At 51.8% G+C, this 14869-nt stretch overlaps 3 protein-coding genes across 5 annotated transcripts in view; 1 reads left to right on the top strand and 2 right to left on the bottom strand.

The window, feature by feature from the left end:
• Positions 1 to 162: 162 nt before the first annotated feature.
• Positions 163 to 2784, top strand: IFT20 (intraflagellar transport 20). Its single transcript, XM_062012323.1, has 4 exons — positions 163 to 360; positions 1021 to 1106; positions 1507 to 1610; positions 2382 to 2784. The coding sequence occupies exons 1-4, from the start codon at positions 234 to 236 to the stop codon at positions 2461 to 2463; spliced, it is 399 nt and encodes a 132-aa protein (XP_061868307.1). The 5' UTR covers positions 163 to 233; the 3' UTR covers positions 2464 to 2784.
• Positions 2785 to 2908: 124 nt separating this feature from the next.
• Positions 2909 to 6090, bottom strand: TMEM97 (transmembrane protein 97). The gene is made up of 3 exons (XM_062012478.1): positions 5945 to 6090; positions 4251 to 4395; positions 2909 to 3834 (listed from the first exon to the last, which is right to left on the bottom strand). Exons 1-3 carry the CDS (start codon positions 6062 to 6064, stop codon positions 3584 to 3586), a joined length of 516 nt encoding a protein of 171 aa, XP_061868462.1. The 5' UTR covers positions 6065 to 6090; the 3' UTR covers positions 2909 to 3583.
• Positions 6091 to 9089: 2999 nt separating this feature from the next.
• NLK (nemo like kinase) overlaps positions 9090 to 14869 on the bottom strand; it is a 50496-nt gene continuing 44716 nt past the window's right edge. For 2 of the 3 annotated variants that reach the window (XM_062012403.1, XM_010202803.2), the window contains 4 exons: positions 12849 to 12935; positions 10997 to 11195; positions 10625 to 10718; positions 9090 to 10116 (listed from right to left, as the gene is read on the bottom strand). In XM_062012403.1, the coding sequence (XP_061868387.1) occupies positions 10062 to 10116; positions 10625 to 10718; positions 10997 to 11195; positions 12849 to 12935 (435 nt within the window). In that variant the 3' untranslated portion in view covers positions 9090 to 10061. Of the gene's footprint in view, positions 10117 to 10618; positions 10719 to 10996; positions 11196 to 12848; positions 12936 to 14869 lie in introns of all 3 variants that reach the window. The other variant, XM_062012404.1, reaches the window with a different exon arrangement.

The raw sequence follows: 14869 nt of genomic DNA on the forward strand, positions 1-14869 counted from the left end.
ACGGCTCCCAGCGTGCCCCGCGCCGCCGCCTACAGCTCCCAGCGTGCCTCGCGCCGCCGCCTACAGCTCCCAGCGCGCCCCGCGCCGCCGCCTACAGCTCCCAGCGTGCCCCGCGGCACCGCCACGGTGGCCGGCAGGCAGCGCGCATCGGGGCCGCGGGTCGCGCCGGGGCGGCCGCGGCGCTCAGGGCGGCTCCGGGGCGGCCGCGCCCCGCTCTCGCCGCTCTCCCCGCGATGGCGCAGGCGGCGCTGGGCGCGGCGGGGCTGCACTTCGACGAGCTGAACAAGCTGCGTGTGCTGGAGCCCGCGGCGGCGCAGCAGACGGGGCAGCTGCGGGAGGAGTGCGGCGCGTTCCTGGACAGTGAGTGCTGCCGCGGCCGGCGGGCGCGACGGGCCCAGCGCCGGGGCGGCCTCCAGACCAGGCCCCGGCCGCTGCGGGCGCGGCCCGGCTGCGCCTCCCTTTCCTCGCCCTTCCGTAGCCAGGGCACGGCGCATCTCACACGCCGCCGGTCCAGGCCCTCGCAGCCGGGCCCGCTGCCGCGTGTGGCTGAAGCACGGGCCGTGTCACGGCCGGGCCCGCTGCCGCGTGTGGCTGAAGCACGGGCCGTGTCACGGCCGGGGCCGGTGCTGTGTGTGGCTGAAGCACGGGCCGTGTCACGGCTGGGCCCGGTGCTGTGTGTGGCTGAAGCACGGGCCGTGTCACGGCTGGGCCCGGTGCTGTGTGTGGCTGAAGCACGGGCCGTGTCACGGCTGGGCCCGGTGCTGTGTGTGGCTGAAGCACGGGCCGTGTCACGGCCAGGGCCGCTGCTGTGTGTGGCTGAAGCACGGGCCGTGTCACGGCCGGGGCCGCTGCTGTGTGTGGCTGAAGCACGGGCCGTGTCACGGCTGGGCCCGCTGCTGTGTGTGGCTGAAGCACGGGCCGTGTCACGGCCGGGGCCGGTGCTGTGTGTGGCTGAAGCACGGGCCGTGTCACGGCTGCTCCCACCGTCCCGGCACAATTCCTGTTTTTCTTTCTTTGCAGAAATCGTAGAATTTCAAAAAATAGTGGGTAGCTTAATCGAACTTGTTGACCAACTGGCAAAAGCTGCTGAAAGTGAGAAGATGAAGGTACTGTGTCCCTCCTGGCTTGTCCTGTGCTGGCTCTGGGCGTGACAAACCCGCCCTCTCCCCCCCTTCCTCTCCCGCATAAGCAAGCCTCTGCTGTCAGTACCCAGCGGCCCTCCCGGGGTAGTGACTGTCCTCACTGGGCAGAGGGCTGGCTAAAGACACATCAGTCTGTAACTACCATCAGAATCTCCTTCAGCCTCTTACAAACATCACTAGTTGAAGAATGCCCCAAATGCCCCCATCTGCTCAGCCTCGACAGGGCCTGTTCCACCAGCCACTTGCTATCACGAGTGTGTTAGTGTGGCTGAAACACTTAAAAAGCGACCTGCTAGTACTGGAAGGGGTCAAAGTAATCAGGAATCCCCACGCAAGCCCCTTCCTGACAGCCCTGTCTTGACAGGCCATCGGTGCCCGGAATTTGCTGAAGTCTATAGCAAAGCAAAGAGAAGCTCAGGAACAGCAGCTTCAGGCCCTGATAGCTGAGAAGAAAATGCAGTTGGAAAGGTAAGTTTTCTGTTCAGTCCTTCTGGGGTAGGGTGTAGGCTGGAAGGTGAATGTGGCTGTGGGAGTGTGGCTGCAGGTCCTGCCCGAGCCCCTGCAGCAGCCTCCTGCTTCGGCCCCTGCTGCCACAGCAGTCCCTGCACAAAGCACACGCAGGACAGCGCGGAGCCACGGGCACAGCGGGACCTGGGGCCCTGCCTGCCATTTGCCCAGCAAGGTTCATCTCTGCTGACTCACAGAGGCAACGTGAGGTCATGCAGCTGAAGGGAGCAACCCCTGTGACACCGTGCCACGTGTCCGGCCCGTAACGGCACCTGAGAGCTGCAGTGGCCTCGGGCAGCTGCCGTGTTGCGGGTGACGTGAGGTGCTGAGCACCCTGAGCTGCACCCAGTGTTACAGGTGATGTGCCCATGTGGTGCTGAGCACCCTGGGCTGCACCCAGTGTTACAGGTGATGTGCCCATGTGGTGCTGAGCCCCCTGAGCTGCACCCAGCGTTACAGGTGATGTGCCCATGTGGTGCTGAGCCCCCTGAGCTGCACCCAGCGTTACAGGTGATGTGCCCATGTGGTGCTGAGCCCCCTGAGCTGCACCCAGCGTTACAGGTGATGTGCCCATGTGGTGCTGAGCCCCCTGAGCTGCACCCAGCGTTACAGGTGATGTGCCCATGTGGTGCTGAGCCCCCTGAGCTGCACCCAGCGTTACAGGTGATGTGCCCATGTGGTGCTGAGCCCCCCGGGCTGCACCCAGCTCCCACCATTGGTGTGTTCCTCCAGGTACCGCATAGAGTACGAGACTCTGTGTAAGATCGAAGCGGACCAGAACGAGTTCATCGACCAGTTCATTTTTCAGAAGTAGAGGCCTTCCACACCAGCCCCAACGTGGAGCTTTTGAGCATTCCAGAAGCATCAGAGTCTCACAGATATGCAATTTCCCCGGTGTGAGTGAGTGAGGAGATGGTGTGTGCGAGTGGAAGCTCCCGATTCGAGTGGCAATAAGGAGAGCTTTCCAACAGCTCTAACGACTGTTCTGTCCCTTGATTTTATAGCAGTTTTGTACAGTCAGTAGTTCTACACTCAGACTGGTTGAGTTGGTCCTACTGGCGCTGTGCTGTGTCTCTCTTTTGGAACTGCACAGCTCTTTCAAAGAAACTGGGAAATAAATCATTTTCAGACTTTCTGGGTGTGCCAGACTCAGTTGCTCTGCTCCATTATTTGCAGCTCAAGAGTTCACAACTCCCTGGACAATCCTGTTGGGTTTCTTACCTGTAGTAGCTTTCAGGGCAAAGACACAACACACAGGCAGCAGTAGCAGTTATCTGTATTGAGAGGATTCATTATTTCTATAGAGTTAGGAAAACCCCCCAGGACTTTGTGATTAACAAAAGGGATCAACTGCAGACACACAAAGAAGCAGGAACTCCTCCAGGACCCCTGCCTTGCTGCCAGACAAAGGTCCCTTTAAGCACTGACACGTTCATGTTTTGGCACACCTGTCACTGACCAGACGTTGACAACTGAACTGAAGCAAAGGACGGTGCAGGTCTGACGGAAGGGGTGAGGGAGCTGGGAAGCACCAGCAGATGGGGAATGCCCATCTGAAGCACAGCTTTGCAAAGGGTGTGAGCAGGTTTGGACTTTGCAGAATAGGCTCTTGGAAGACAGTGGTTTTCTAACACACATCTTGGAAAAAAGGAACTAGAAAGCACCAGCCGTACTTCCCCCCCTCACCACACCGTGACACCTGGAATGGTTAAAGCCCCTGGTCCTGTGGCTGATGTAGGGCACAAACCCTGTGGGAGGGGAGCGATGCTGGGAGCCCCCAGGCTGCCAGAGCCCCTCCTGAGGGAAGGAGAGTGGTGACCTCCAGTGTGTTCTCTGCGGGAGGCGGCTGCTCTGACGCTCATCCCAGAGGAACACGTCAGCACAGGGTCTGAGTCCAAGCCAGCGAGTGTCGTGTGTGCAGCAGGGAGACAGCACTACTTCCTTTTCCTTTTCTCAGTGTGGCTGTAGTGGGGGTTGCAGAGCATGGTGAAGAGCAGGAGCAGTGGGATCAGCAAGTAGGGCAGATAGACCGACAGCAGGAGCAGGCGCTCGCGCTGCGTCCGGGGACCCCCGAGCTCAGCCTTGGAGAAGTCGTGGCACAGGATGTGTGCGAGGATGGGCAGCAGAGTGGTAGCCACGTGTGTGGAGTAGATAATCGCAGGAGTCCTTATCCATTTGCAGCCACCTGCACAGAAGCAAAAAGGGAACTATTTTAAGTGCTTGGAAGCAAGCAGAATTCATCAGCATTTGAATTACCAGAACGCTGAGCACCACACCTCCGGCAGGATAAGCCATTACTCAGGTAGCAAAAAAACCCCCTGAGTACAAGTAACAACCCAGGAAAATGATCTGTCTTTAAGGAAATTCAGTGATGGTGGGATTGTGAAAGTTTTAAAGTAACTAAATGAGCACACAGGCTCGACCCAGAACTTTGTCTACCTCGGAAACGTGCCAGATCTCAGGGGCTGATGTGGGTTAGAGACACAGCTGCAGCGCACCAGGGCCTGGACTCATGGCTTTGTTTCTGACAGGCCTCATTAAAAGCAAAGGCTGGGCAGAAATGCTGCACAGGTCGTGTTCTCACACTCGATCTGCACCAACCTTTCAAGAAGGCGTAGAATGCCACGGGGAAGAACGGCAGCTGCAGGAAGGCTTCGCAATAGACAAACGTCTTGAACCACTCCGGGGGCTGGAGCATCAGGGGGTCTCTGAAGCTGGCTGCATACCACTGCAACAACTCTGTCAGCTTGAGAAAGAACAAACCCACAGATTAATACACCCATCACCCGCAAGGAGGCGAGGGCTGACCCCAGCTGACGTGTCCCTGCAGAGGGGAGATGCAGCCCTCTCCCACAGCAGCTGAGCTGTAGCAGTGAACACGCTCCATTCAGTACATGAGATGTGCACGACAGGTGATTGCAGTACAGCTGCTTTTCCAAGAACTATTCCTGCAATGTCAGCTCCTACCACAACAAAACCCCAAACCACCAGAGATCTGCACCTTGCCACTACTAAGTGTTATTTTCCTCTTTCCGACTCTCCTGGTGCCAGCTGCAGCAGCTCCACGTTGCGAATCCTGGTGAGCACGTGCTGTCTCCCCAGGAGATGTGATCCCAGCCCAGCTGGCTGAGCCAACACCCGGGGCCTCCCTCCCTCAGGAAGCCCATGGCTGGGTGACGTGGATCCTGTCACTGGGTGACAGATCCCATCGCCCGGTGACGGATCCCATCGCCGGGTGACAGATCCCATCGCCGGGTGACGGATCCCATCACAAGGTGACGGATCCCATCGCCGGGTGACAGATCCCATCGCCCGGTGACGGATCCCATCGCCCGGTGACGGATCCCATCGCCGGGTGACGGATCCCATCGCCGGGTGACGGAGCCCATCGCCGGGTGACGGAGCCCATCGCCGGGTGACGGAGCCCATCGCCCGGTGACAGATCCCATCACTAGGTGATGGATCCCATCGCCGGGTGACGGATCCCATCGCCCGGTGACAGATCCCATCGCCGGGTGACGGATCCCGGCTCCTGCAGCTTCAGCAGCTCAGTGTGAGACGTTTACCTTGGGGAGCTGAAATTACCCTCCATGCCAGAGCTGTAACCTTCAGCATGGCTTTAGGGTGGACTTTGCACAGGGAGATACGTATTGAGATTTGCTAGTTAACTATTAATTAAACCCCAGCTGTGTAAGGGAGCCGTTCTACAGGCAACCCTACCGGCAGACACCAAACCATTCATTGTGGAGCCCGTGTGGGGCTACGGCCGATCTCACCGCGATGAACACAGCCGATCATCTGCCATCTAACTCATTTAATTGACTTTATTATGCTTATTGTCTCCTGCAGCGTTACTCCGGACCGAGCAAAGCAGCGGCGCTGCCGGTGAACGGGGCTGGCGGCGCAGCCCTCCTCAGCAGCACGTTTCTGGGGGGTGTTCGAGCCGAGGCGGGGACCCGGGGCCCGGCAGCACCTTGAGCTGCCCACACGGGCACCTTGAGCTGCCTACACGGGCACCTTGAGCTGCCCACACGGCCAGACGGCAGCGGGCCCGGCCCCGCGCCGAGGGAAGCGCCCGCCGGGCTCCCGGCCGCGGCCCGACCCGGCCCCAGGCGCCGCCGGCCCCGCGCCACGCTAAAGCGCCGTTCCGCTTCAGGACATCCACGGCACCTCCCCCCGGCCCTCGCGTCTCGGCAGGAGCCCACACGACCCGTTACACCCCGCGGAAAGCGCCGCGGACACGCGCTTCGGTGCGACCCCCGGCGCGACCCCCGCCCGACCCGCGCCCCACTCACGGCCGGCGGCTGGAGGCCCGCGGGCAGCAGCGGCTGCAGGTCGATCAGCAGCGTGATGGGGATGTGCGAAAGGAAATACAGGGCGAAGAGCCGCTCCCGCCAGCGCGGAGCCGCCGCCATGACCGCGTGGGCACAGCCTCCGCCCCCGGCCCGGCCCCAGCCCGCCCCAGCCCCGAGCCCGCCCCCAGCTCAGCCCCGAGCCCTGTATCCGCCCCGCGCCCGCCCCCAGCCCCAGCCCGGCCCCGCGCCCGCCCCCAGCCCGGCCCCCGGCCCGTATCCACCCCCGGCCCCGCCCCAGCCCGGCCCCGCGGGAGGGGGAAGGACGAAGGGCGGGCTCAGGCCTCGTCGCAGCCGCCCCAGCGCCGGGAGCGCGGAGCCTCCGCCCGCTGCCCTGAGCCCCGGCACCGCTTTCCTGCGGTTTCACTCAAGCACAATGAACTCCCCGTTGTGCCACTCGCGCCCGCCCGGGCTGGCTGCCGCTTTCCTCTGGCGTTTGCGTCTAGGGTCAGGCTGGGGAAAACACAAATCCCTCACGGCTGCCCCCGACCCGCTGAGCTCCGACCAGCCAGCACAGCAACTCACGGCCCGCTCGGGTAGCTCAGTGGGGCTGATCCCATCCTTTATTGAGCACAGAGGCTGTGCGGGGTGTACACGCAGGTCATGCGTCAGTCTGCCCGGAGGCCAGTCTCCCCCGTTACCAATGCCACAACCAGACCTGAGCAGGATTACAGAAGTACAGCAAATGATCTTCCATCAAGTCAAACTCGACAGAAGAGCTTTAAAAAGTTAAAAAGCACAGACGGTTTGAGGATCTCACACAATACTCCGTTACCCAAACAAATGAAGGGTGCAAAAATCACGGTGATTAGGAAAATTGCCGCCCAGTAAATAGGAACCCATCAGTCCCAGCCGGGAGCCACACGGCCAGCAGCCCGAGGAGCCAAGTCCCAAAGCCGCACCAAGTCGTCTGAAGGAGGAAAGCACTTCGTCACTCCCACCCAGGAATGGGTTTGAAGCCGTCGGTGACACTCCACCACGCACCGGGAAATGGATTTTAGCCACTTACTTTTCCATGGTCAGCTCCTTCGCATCGCCGTACACAGACCAGGCTCCCCCTGTCCGATGCTCCTCCGACAGCCTGTGAGCCATTCTGGAGGTGTTCTTTGCACTCACTACTTCTGTGCTCTTCCCAAGGCACAAGTAATAGAAGGAGATGCAGGAGCTAGATTTAGAAAGCTTAAAACTTATGATTACAATCTGTGATTCATTGGATACTGATACCAACACAGCTTAAATGGTTACAATGCAACTGAAAATGGCAAGCCAGGTTTTAACCTCACTGGGAAAGAAAGCAGCTCCCCCGACCCCACATCAGACCCCGAGGCACACACACGTGTGCTCACTGCAGAACCACAGCTCCCTCTGCCCAAGGCAGCTCTGAGGAGGTCCCACTTCCAACGGAGTCCAGTCACGTTAAACGTGTAATAAATGCAGCTGAGGCTACAGAAAACGTCACCCGCAATGGCTTCATGGGTATATCTGCACACAAGGGCTTAGTTACACATCTGTGCCTGTTCCAGTCACTCATCCGGCACCGTGCCTTGCCCACACTCCCAGGAAGACACCCTGAAAGGTAAATGTCCAAAAGACATTCTTGTTACGTTCCTGAAGGAGATTAACCCGATGACCTCTTGGCTCCAGACCCCACAGCGGTGCACAGAGCGGTCGCTGCCTGTTGGTCCCACAGCTCTGCACTGACAGAGGAGCCTTTGAGCAGAACGAGTGAAGATGGCAGTGAATTAATGGCAGCCAGTTCAGCAACAGGCAGCCATGAAGGAATGGTGTCACCACCGAGTCTAACGTGCTGAAACTTAGCCCATAATGGTACAGAGACTTGTAAGAAGAGGTTTGAAGGAGAGGCACACACACGAGTCCCCAGCAGCAACAAAGCACATGCTAAGGAGGCTCAGCAGTCTGCTTCTTGAGAGGTCCTGAGGCTTGAACTACAAAGATGAAACAAACTCAGGCATGAGCAGATCACACTGATACAACAGGGCCCTTTCCAGCACGGCCCACAACGCCACTGCCTGCTGGGACCTTTGCACCAGCACCGAGGAAACAATGGAAGCCTCTGTGCTGGAAAAAGGGACATCAACTCTGCAAGCTAAGGAAAGCCCATCTTTGACTGGATGTCCTTCAAGCTCCCAGTACACTGCCAGTCAATTGCTTTTTCAGACCTCACCAGTACCACAAATGAACATCTCGCTTGAGAAGCCACGTTTCTGTACAGACGGGCATCTCTGTATGTATAGGCATGTAAAAACCAAAACAGCCCCAAACAAGATGCTACAAAGACTCTTTACTTGTGTTCTTTTGGACAGTGCTTAAGATTGTGACAACTCATTGTCAAATAAAGGTGGGGGATCAGGCAGGAAAGAAAGATAACACCACTTCTTTTTCAAATGTCACATTTAATGTTTCCACCACTGTACTTCAAATCTACATTTTACAAAGTGACCAGCAAGTGTGCCACATTAACGGACCAACCTCTGAGATTTTACCTTTCATACCAGTGTCTTCTCGGGCTCTTTTAATTAAACACGTTTCTCACTCAAGTGACCTGAAATGCTTCCGTTGGTTTTATTCTCAGGAGCCTCACAAAAAACAAAGATATTGCACCATCTTTGTTCGGTTATTCAACGTTTGTCTCTTTCACAGCAAATAATTACTTCATTGAAGTTAAAACTTCCAAACATAACTTACTAATAGTCTCCCATTTCAGCTCAGATCACTCTTGTTGAAAATACTCTGCTAAATACAGATAACTTACAATAACTTTAACAGTTAATTGTCCATAACAAACACCACGGTTTTTCTCCAGACCAATGCTCAAATTTCAAGACCACCCTTTAGGATTTCTTTGTACAGGTGAAAAACAGTCTTCGATTTTCTAGTCTTGTTTAAATACAAAAGTTGGAAGGGACATTCAAGTTTCAAGTCTCCACACTGAACTTAAAAAAAAAAAAATCATGTGGAGGTAAACAAACCAAGTTGTACACTCCAGGAGGTAGAGGCCTTCAATTGTGTTCATATATACATATGCACAGAATTCAGTGTTCCAACAGAAAAACAGTTAGCCAAAAAGTAATAAAAGTCATTTACTACGGTGACATTTCAAGACTTCCACAGCTCTGCCTAAGACACGAACACAATAACAGAATTCCCTATGTGCTTGGTTTTTTCCTTGTCTCTTGGTTTCTCTCTCTCTCTCTTCTCTCAACTGTCCAGTGCAGGAAAAAAGTTCTCACAAAATTTCACAGACCTAAAATGTGCAAGCTAGTTTCTCTCTATACAGCAATGATGTCAGGGATCTCTGAAATTAGCCCATAAATGGAATTATTTACACACATAGAAGATGCATGCTGGGGGGTTTTATGTAAGAAAGAGCAGAAAAACTTCTAATAAAAATAGATTAAATATATATATATATTTATACTGGGTAAGGAAACAGAAGTTTAGTCTCTCCTAGTCACAAACTCATTCTCTCTACTCACAACATTTGATTTTAGAACAGCACACGTCACCACCACAGCTCTAGTGAGAAGCTATTTATAGGATTTGACCGTCAGGTGACACGGCCACACACCGTGGCCGCCGCCGCCCGACGTGGCTTCACGATTGGTCGCAGTCAAGGTTTCTGTGTTCCTTAGTTTTAGAAAACCCCAAATCTTCAGGAATGGCTCAATATCAAAATGTATGTCTATCTTTTTGTACAATCTCACTTCAATAAAAAAAAAGAAGAAGAAGAAAAAGGAAAGAAACCTCCCCAAATTTGGTTCAATTCTGTTTGTTCTGAGCTGAGCCATCACAGCTGCACTAGAATTCATAAAACACGTGCAACTCTGGGTAAAATATTTTCTTCTAAAAGCACAACCACTTTACAAGATTAAAAGTCTAGTACATTTCTAAATATTATTCATATTGTACAAGTAGTGGTTGTTAATTTAAAACTTCATTAGTAAAATTACAGTACAAGCATGATTAACCTCCAGAATTGCAAATCCCAGACTCCAGTGGAAAGCTACATTACATCTTCAGTAGTACATTGTCTTCCACGTTATTCCCAAACCAGGGGAGATGGCGGCATCTCGGATGGTTGAGCAACCGTGGAACTAGAATGCAGGCGACAGAAAATCAGTGTTCATTTGCAGCAGCTCACAGAGAACAACGTTAATGCTCGACCAGCACACAAGCACTTCAGGAAAGCAGAAACCCCACCGAAGCCAAACCCAAGCACCCCAAGCCCAGCACCGACCACACTTTGCTCTACTCCATCTACTCATTTTCTTAACGACTTCTCCTCTACTGGTCACTGCTTTTACGTTTGGACAGTGCGATTCGAGGACCAAAATTCAGCTCAGCCTCTCGGTTCTGAGTTTTACTCTGATTTCGGGACTTTTATGCAAAAACGTTACTTGAAGCTTTTGCACATTCTGCTTCAATTCCAGAAGAATTCATACAAGCACTTTTAAAACGCAACCATACAGGGTTTGGATTTGCAGGAGTTATCTATGGGCCTTTCCTACTCCTGGAAACTTGAACCATGAGACACACTGGATATGTGAATTCTGTACTACTAAGAAATGTGAATTAATATCAGAAGTGATTACATACAGTTACCTAATAAAGCTCTTAAAAGCAGCAGACTGCGGGTTGATGCAGAGAGGCACTCTGTTTCCTTTCTGCTGTTCCAAAATGAACTGATGAATTATTTCTGTACACGGGAGAAAAAGAAACAACACCACACCATCAGCACTTTCTGCTTCAATAAGATTCCAAGTAGACTGGAGGAAAACAGAACGTGCATTTCAGTAAGAAGAAGAGAACTGCAGCTTCCCTGAACCTCGTCTGATGCCACACCTCACTGCATAAATTCACACAGAGCTCGTATGTGCACGCAGAAGTGGATGTATATGGAATGAAGCCCAGTCACCTCTGTCACACTGACGTGGCAGGAGGGTCATGCAGATGCAAGGGTTAATTACCACTTACCTTTAACCTGCCGAACGGAACTGAGGTTCTTTTCAAAAGTGTCATCAAATTTGGGATTGGTGATGGGTTCAAAATCACTGGTATAAACTCTTCCAGTAGAGGTGGAAAAACAACATTTACACATACAAGTGTGGTATCGCAACCGCCCCTCGTCGAGATACGGGTGAGCTAAGGCATCCTTAGCAGATATCCTTTTGGACTGGAATGTGGCATAAGAAAATGAAAGGAAAAAAAGTCAGGATGTTTTCAGAGGTACTGAAACAGTCTAAAGAACCCTTACTCATCAATTGTTGTACATTGTTTGATAACCCCCTGAGCACATTAGAGGCTTAGCTCTGTCAGACGCCTGAGCTGCAATCACTGCCACTGGGGGGAAGAGTTTACCCAAAAACAAGCAGCACTGCCAAGCTGACACTGACCTTTCTGTGCTGCACTAACAAACTGCTGCTAATGGCATTTCTGGAAGTGTATTCTGTAAGAGCTACTTTCTCCAGGTAAACTTGACATTGTGACTCCTACAATCAATCAAAGTAAGCCCCAAGAATTGTTAGCAAACACGGCATCTGGCAGGTCCATCTCTGCAAAGCATTTAAACGTGTCGTGTTTGAAGCAGAACACAAGTTGAAGCATCACTGCTAACAGAGGAACTCGGGTTATGGCATCTGGAGTAGCGAGAAATACTTTCCACATCAAATTCCAGAAAGCAAGAGGTGAGGGAAGTGCAGGGAAGAAGAGGCCTGAGCAACTGCTTCCATTGCAAAGTCTGCTTCCACAGTACTGAGGCTCTCTGTGCATAACGCAAGGAAAGGGCTCAGCCTCCAGCTGCCCAACACCACCCTGGCAGAAAAGGAGAACACTCTCTGTTTCTAAAGAACTGCAGACAGAAGCCCTGCTGCAAGTTCAGGGTGCAATGCAATCTGCTGTTATAGGTGAACTAAAAACCCACCAAAACAAGCCAAAACACAGAGAGAACCAAAGTTACATGCTCAAAGTTGCAGAGCAGAGGCAAAGTTTGAAGTAAAACCCACGTGTCCCAATTCCCAGGGTATTCTTTTAGATGAAATTAAAATCACCTGTTCTAAAGGACTGTCCTGATTCTTTTAAAAACCAACCCCACATCTATTGAAACGTGATTTGGGAGCAACAGTGTGCTACTGAGGAAGGCAGAAAGGAAAAGAATAGGCTTATTTACATGGAAGTTATTGAACATTTCCATGGTTTTGTCCAGAAAAGCAATCTTCAGATTCAAAAAGCAATAATCAAAAGGTACTGCCTTCTGAATTCTTTATCAATGACAGGCTTCTCCCCTGCAGCTCAATCTGTCTCTTTTCCATTTGAAACTTTAGGGGGCTTCTGTAAGGATGAAACAATTCTGATCATCGATTCAGGTACCAGGTTTTCTAGTGCCCATGGTGTATAGTAAACCCCAGAGATGAAATCCAAAATCCACAGCAGCACATTTGTGCTAGAAAAACAGACCCTCAGTGGGAAAAATCCTGTTCTGTGACTGTGTGGATGCAGGAGGAATTTTTTGTGTGTTGCAAGACCACGAACACCCACACACCTCTAATTAGAACTGCATCAAAGTAGCTGATGTTCTGCTACCTACACCTAGCTAGGAAAAGATAGCATGATTCATGAACACCCTCAGCTTTCTCACTCTGCCGTAGCCCTCTTCAGAAGACTACTAGACTTTAAATGCAAAACCCCCATTCCAGGGGGAAATGAACTGACCGGTTATAAGACGACACTTCAGTCAGTTCAAGCAGCTGTGTCAGTAACGTACACATTTAGCAGCAGACAACAAAAACTAAACCAAAAAGTATCAGAAACAATTCCAGGTCATACTTACTGGATCAAAGACCAACATTCTGCAAAGGAGATGAACTGCTTCATGCGTAGCTTGACTGGAAAGTGTATATAGGACAGGAAGGGATGGCTGCAGGGGAAATGGGAGAGAGAAAAGGACAGACAATTGTCCTGTCAGATCCATCAGCAAGGAAACACTGCTGGAGTGCGTTGTTTCACGGCCACCAAGGACAAACTTCTCGTTAAAGGACGTGCAGTGCCCAACGCTGGCTGCCCAGCAATGATCCTATCACAGAATGCAGCAATTGTCATAGAGATCCAATTGATTATTTCTTCCCCTAGCTCAGATGTCATCCTTGGGCAAACCCACATTTCATTTATTTCTTTCTTTTCCTGCACAGACACCACTTCAAGCTGCAGCTTCTCGGGGCCTCGATTCGCCACATCACTTCCAGTATCTCATTTTTCTGATCTCAATCACTGCCAAATTATGGATTATTTTGCTTTTCCTTGCCCAGGCAATCCATATCTAACTGACAGTGACATCTCCTACAATTAAAATGACCTTCAGGCACACAGCATTTCACACAGAGATAAATAGGCCACTGCCAAGGCTTGGAGGACTGGGGGAGGGGGAAGGGGGGCTGGGGAACTCCCCCTTGTTTTATAGCCCATGAACCACATAGTCAAAAAAAACCTGAAATGGCCCAAAATGAAAAATAAATGCTCATCAGTAACGTTGAGGCTCCATGCCAGAGGTTTTAAAGCCCCATCTATATCCTGGACTCTCTGGTAGGAGCTTCAAAGATCTATTTAAGGCCACAACAACGCCAGTTTCCAAAATCAACTGAAATATTTTCCTGCTTAATTGACATTATTCCCATTCCCAGCCAGCTTAAGAACAGAAGTAGAATGCACTGCAGTGACTCTTCAAAGCAAAGAAAGGTGCTGCAGACCAAATGAACAGTTACTGCTCTCAAGTGACAGGCGAAACGGGGAAAAAAGACACTGAGATGGGACAAAGTCTCACATTTTTGCACTTAGAAGAAAGCAAAATCACAAACCTATTGAAAAAAAGAAACCAAAACCCCCAAGCAAAGATAAAAAGACCTTTCAAACAGCTTTGTATTAACCAGTGAGTGCAGGTGCTGGGAAGAGCCATTAGGGCAGGAGGAATTACACAGAGTGCTTCACTAGCACGTGTGCTTCACTGCCACAGAGATGTGGCAAGAATATACTGGCCAGCTGATAGAAATTACTCCAATATTCTGCCTCAAATCCCACAACTCTACTGGAAGCTCACTGGCAGATATTAAGGGGCAAGATTCACTGACAAACTTTGCACAGATCCACGGGATTTCCATTAACTCTACACCAACTGAACTGGTGTGCAATGCTAACATGTGACAGGCAGCTGTTGCCTCTACCTGTTTAGCAGATGAATACAAGTTATTTACTTGCTCTAAACTCACCAGTGTGTGTATAAATTACACCTCCACAGTGACACAGAATCCAAGTTTACCTTGAACAGCACTAAGCACTTCTCAGCCTCAGTCTCTAAGTGCAGTCTACAGAATATAAAGCTGTAATGTTTTCTAACTTCATACCATTTTTCTGATCGATAAGTACCAAAAAGCACTGCTATCCAAGCCCTGTGATTAAGCAGGATTCATCCATATTCTGGGGCAGGAAAACAGGATTGCATTCCTTCCTTATGGAAGCTGTTGCATCCAGTACAAAGAAGGATGATCTTCCTTGTATTGCTACACTAACCCCCCTTCCCCTGCAGCTTCCCTGCCCCTTCAAGAGCATTTGTTACATACAGGTTTTGGAAGAGCATTTTCTCAGCAAAATGCAATCAAGCCCACAGCTAGAGATCAGGAACAGTCCTGAGGAGAGTACTAGCCAGGGCAGAAGAAATTGGTGAAGACTGAATTGCTGTAAGATTTGATTACCATGGAATCAAGGGTCAGGTCTTTTAGCAAGTAAAGCACATCATGCTGGATCCCTCTCCCCTAACAGACCCAGCACAGGGAGGGAATGCACCCCAGCCCCTGTTACTGT

This window comes from Colius striatus, chromosome 20, assembly GCF_028858725.1.
Source record: "Colius striatus isolate bColStr4 chromosome 20, bColStr4.1.hap1, whole genome shotgun sequence".
In the NCBI taxonomy this organism is placed as follows: Eukaryota; Metazoa; Chordata; class Aves; order Coliiformes; family Coliidae; genus Colius; species Colius striatus.

Bases quoted from the DNA above. Each gene is read 5' to 3' on its own strand.
- TMEM97 (XM_062012478.1), bottom strand. From the start codon at position 6,064: ATGGCGGCGGCTCCGCGCTGGCGGGAGCGGCTCTTCGCCCTGTATTTC. The intron at 4,396-5,944 runs GTGAGTGGGGCG...TTCTTTCTCAAG, and splicing joins CGGGCCTCCAGCCGCCGGCC to CTGACAGAGTTGTTGCAGTG. The intron at 3,835-4,250 runs GTTGGTGCAGAT...GCTTCTGTGCAG, and splicing joins ATTCTACGCCTTCTTGAAAG to GTGGCTGCAAATGGATAAGG.
- IFT20 (XM_062012323.1), top strand. From the start codon at position 234: ATGGCGCAGGCGGCGCTGGGCGCGGCGGGGCTGCACTTCGACGAGCTG. The intron at 361-1,020 runs GTGAGTGCTGCC...CTTTCTTTGCAG, and splicing joins GTGCGGCGCGTTCCTGGACA to AAATCGTAGAATTTCAAAAA. The intron at 1,107-1,506 runs GTACTGTGTCCC...CTGTCTTGACAG, and splicing joins CTGAAAGTGAGAAGATGAAG to GCCATCGGTGCCCGGAATTT.